The 4109-nt window shown below is 35.4% G+C and overlaps 1 protein-coding gene and 1 long non-coding RNA gene across 2 annotated transcripts; both read right to left on the bottom strand.

The window, feature by feature from the left end:
* Nucleotides 1-430: 430 nt before the first annotated feature.
* On the bottom strand, nt 431-830 carry LOC122608187. The gene is made up of 2 exons (XR_006325186.1): nt 800-830; nt 431-679 (listed from the first exon to the last, which is right to left on the bottom strand). It is a non-coding gene; the product is annotated as an uncharacterized LOC122608187 (long non-coding RNA).
* A 4-nt stretch (nt 831-834) lies between these two features.
* LOC122592102 (putative leucine-rich repeat-containing protein DDB_G0290503) lies at nt 835-3896 on the bottom strand. Its single transcript, XM_043764316.1, has 2 exons — nt 895-3896; nt 835-838 (listed from the first exon to the last, which is right to left on the bottom strand). Exons 1-2 carry the CDS (start codon nt 3894-3896, stop codon nt 835-837), a joined length of 3006 nt encoding a protein of 1001 aa, XP_043620251.1.
* Nucleotides 3897-4109: the final 213 nt, after the last annotated feature.

Below are 4109 nucleotides of genomic sequence, written 5' to 3'. Positions count from 1 at the left end.
GTCTAAAAAGAACTTGGAGATTATTGTCACAAAATTGACCAACACTGAAGAGATTGTGACCAAGACCTTCAACATATGAGACACGTTTTATAGTGATCCCATTTTGAATGATGTCACCATAACCAAGTATTGGAGCAATATGATCATTCCCAAAACGAACTGTGCCCATGAACTTTTTAACAAATTTCTGAAGCATAGATCTGTTACCAGTCATGTGTCTGGAACATCCGGAGTCGATATACCAGACACAGATGAAGAATTCTTGACAAAACAGGAAGTATTGGTTTAGGTCCCCACATGAACTGGGTCCATTGATGGTTAGGGGTAAAATATGCAGAATAATTAAATGATGTATAATTATGAAAAAGGACAAACCATGCAAAATTAAAGAAACAAACAATAAACACATACAACATTCATACATTTATTGAAGAAACAAAACACGGTCACTTAGTTCAAACGAGGATTACAAATTACAGACATTTAAAATTGTTTCAAAAGAAGAGAGATTAAATAGAACTAGTCCTACAAGACTTGGGATTATCTAAAGAATTAGTCCTACGAACTCTCCACACTTGTTTCACAAGAGTTGACTCTTTATCATGCTCGACTCTCCTAGATGCAGCTAAGTGTCTATCTTTAGGGAGCCATTTACTTCGACAATCTAAGCACAAGTCACCTGAAACATGAAAAGTTTTTAGGTTAGATGAAAACTACTTAAAGTGGGTTGTTTTCGATTGCCTTTTAGGTGTGGGATGGATGGATGTTGACTGTTTTTTAGTGTTCAAACGGAACTAACCGTACTGATCTTGACATCTGGTGACCTTCCCGAAATCATCTTTAATAACAGTGAGTTTAGGTTTGGGTAGATGAGTTTTGGTAAAGCTAGAGTACTTTCTATCCTTTGGTTGTTGTGACAGTTTCATTTTGGTAAGTTTTCTTTTTGGTGATGAGGTGTTAGGTTTGACAGGAGTGTTTGAAGAGTTAATTGTCTTTGTGGTATTGTTGGAGAGCTTCAGGTTTGAACTAGTGGTTTTTCTTCGTGGTGTCTTCCTTGGTAAATAAGTGGCTGGTATGGGGTATTTGTTGGGAGTTTTTCTTAATGAGGGATCGTCCTTTTTCTCCTTGTTAACAAATTTTCTTTCCAATTCAGGATCATAAGTGTCATTTTCTTCCAAGAAGTTGTTAAGATCCGGGAGGTTTGAAAAATCTAGGTCAGACTTTGGGTTCTTTTGATCGGGTACACTAAGGACATTGGTCTTTGAGAACCTTGAAGTCTCATTGAATGACTTTGTTGCATTGTCATTTGGTAACTCAGGTTTGTAACCAGTTAGTTCTTTGATGATTTTGCAATATCTCCATTCTTTGGTTGCAAAAATGGTTGATTTATTTTGAAAAACCTTTTTGTCTTGCTTTTCCTTTTCTAAAGCTTTTGTCAATGCAGCAATTTCATTCAAGTAGACTTGAACTTGAAAGGATGTTTCAGTTGATTGAGCTGACGAAGAAGTAGTATCAGTGGAAGTATCCAAAGTACGAGTTACTTTCAAAAATTTTGAGAAAGGACCAGACTGTAGTAACTTTGACGCCTTTTCCTTGTCATTATTTGCAAAAGCTTGAATTACGATGTTTTTATACTCCACTTCTATCTTAAGTTTATTAAATTCAGTTAAAAGGTTTAAACGTTGAACTCTTTCAAGTTCAAATCTTTTGGTAACAGAATCAATTTCACTTAGATAAGATTGAGTTTCTTTAGAAAATTGAAGTGGTCCAGTATTAAAAACATTTGGAAAGACATGTTCAGATTGATCCACTGACACTTTTTCTTCCTCATCATCGTCATTGCAATTCATGCTGTCTTGTTCGGTTTGGGTGGCAACATTGTAGGCCTTAACATGATCCCAGTTAGTTTGCACAGAAGCATCAATACATTTACTAGTACTGCCAACAGAAGGGCAAGGTGTGGGGTTCAAGACAACACATACTGGACAGTTAAGATCGGAACAGTCATAGACAACACTGGAAGTTTGCAATTCAATATCAGGGACATCTTTGTTATAGTGATTTTGAGACAGAAGAGCATCTATCACATTTTGTTTTTCATTTAATGTTTGTTTCAAATCTTCTAATTGTTTTTCCAAAACACTTTGTGGAATGTATGGTCGAACTGGAGCTGGTTTTGGAGGAATTATTTCCTTTTTAGATTTGGACTCACATGACTGCTCAACAGTTGGTATTTTAGTTGAGCTTTCATTTGAGTTTTCATCTAATTCGACAATTATAACCGAGTGTTTTTTGTTTTTAGGACAAAGTGGAAGATTAAACAAATCATATGAATCATTGATGTGTTCATAGTTAATTTTAACTTCACATTTGGGTAATTGTTCTTCTGTATCAAAATCATTATAAACGGGTCGGACAAATTGACTGAGCAGACCATACAGCATCATGTTCTCATCATACAGGGGTGGTACAATGAGTTGTCCAGTGAGTAAGTTCTTTGGATCTTCAAATCCTAACCCTTTAGTGATATCTTCAAAATTTCTTGGTTTGTTTAAAAATATTTGCTTGTTGGATTGATCAATTCTGTAAACCTTAACTTTATAAAAATTGACTTCATCAATGAGTTCATCAATTTTATGTTCGAGTTTTTGGTTTTGAGAATCTTTGATGCAACATGCATGATTTAAATCAGAAATTTGATTTTGTAATTCTTTCACTGTAGGGTTGGAATCGTTGAACTTGGACTGAAGAGCTACAAGATTCTCGGCCAAAGCATTTGCTCTAAACATTTCATTTGATTGTGCAATTTTTAAGTCTTTGATGATTTGGTTTAGTTCAAATACTTTGAGCTCAAGTTCTTGATTGGAAAGAAGTAATTCAGAAGAAGTAGTAAAAGAAACCGATGCATTACTGGTTGTTAATTCTTTAAAATCCTTTTGAAGAGTGTTAAAATCTTGTTTGACTTTAGTTAAAGAATTTTCCTTTTCTTGTAAAGCATAGGTTAATTTTGCAACTTCTTCCTTCAATGAGACGTTTGCAAAATCAGTTTGTTCACAATTGTTCACTAAATGAGCAAGATCATATTTAGGGATATGACATACCTCATCATTATCAGATTCTGAACTGTTACCTTCTTCGTCAAGCTCTTTGGATTGTTTGATTTTGGTCATGAAGCAAACGTTTGCAGCCAGTTCCTCAGTTTCTTCATCTGACAGATGCAACCACTGATCATCCTCTGCAAGAAGTGCAACTCCACTTTCTTGTTGCTTAACAAGCAAGAGTTTATTCTGATAATAAGTAGAGTTCTTCTTCTTTGGTTTGGGACAATGGATAGCAAAATGTCCTATTTGACCACAATTGTAACATCTCTTGTCTTCAGGCTTCTTTTCCAGAATCTTCTTTTCAAATGACTTTGGAGCATCAAATTTCTTTTCAGGTCCAGCATTTTCAGACGGGGTGTGAAACTTTGGTGATTGATTGTTACGAGCATAAAAGGACACTGAAGATGTACGAAGTTGATTATTTGTTGGCTTCTTGTTGAAATACTTTGTCTTGAAAGATCGGGTGAAACATGCCAAGTCATTGTACATTTGTTGTTCCTTGTCATCCAACTCAGAGGCATTGATATTGCAAGAATCAAGATCTAGAATAATATTTGCAGCATTGGAATTGAAGAGTGGACGAGTCATTCTGTTAGCAACTAAAGCAAGAGGATCTGAAATGAGTTGTTCACAAGAGGAGGCTTGTTTTGCCTTGACATCACTAACATTGAGCTTCAACTTCTCATACAGAGTGTGAATGGTAAGATCCTTAAAGTCGGAATGTTGGTTTAGTTGAGTACCATACTCATGCCAGACAGGATCAAGATAGTTCAAGAATTTGATTTTCAATTCCATCTCACTCTTCTTAACCTTCTCTTTTCTTAAAGCATTAATGACAGTGCAAAAACAAGTGTAGGCATCTAGAAGAGATTCACCCTTTTCTTGTTTAAAGGTTTCATAGAGATGAAGAACATTTGAGAGGCGAATGGTGGATGAGAGATCAGATCCTTGAAGTTGTCTTTCTAATTCATCTCAGATGTCCTTTGCAGTGTCATATGAGTCTACATT

Source organism: Erigeron canadensis, chromosome 1, assembly GCF_010389155.1.
Source record: "Erigeron canadensis isolate Cc75 chromosome 1, C_canadensis_v1, whole genome shotgun sequence".
NCBI classification, from domain to species: domain Eukaryota; kingdom Viridiplantae; phylum Streptophyta; class Magnoliopsida; order Asterales; family Asteraceae; genus Erigeron; species Erigeron canadensis.
The sequence above is the reverse complement of the archived record's forward strand: the minus strand, read 5'-3'. Positions and strand labels throughout refer to the sequence as shown.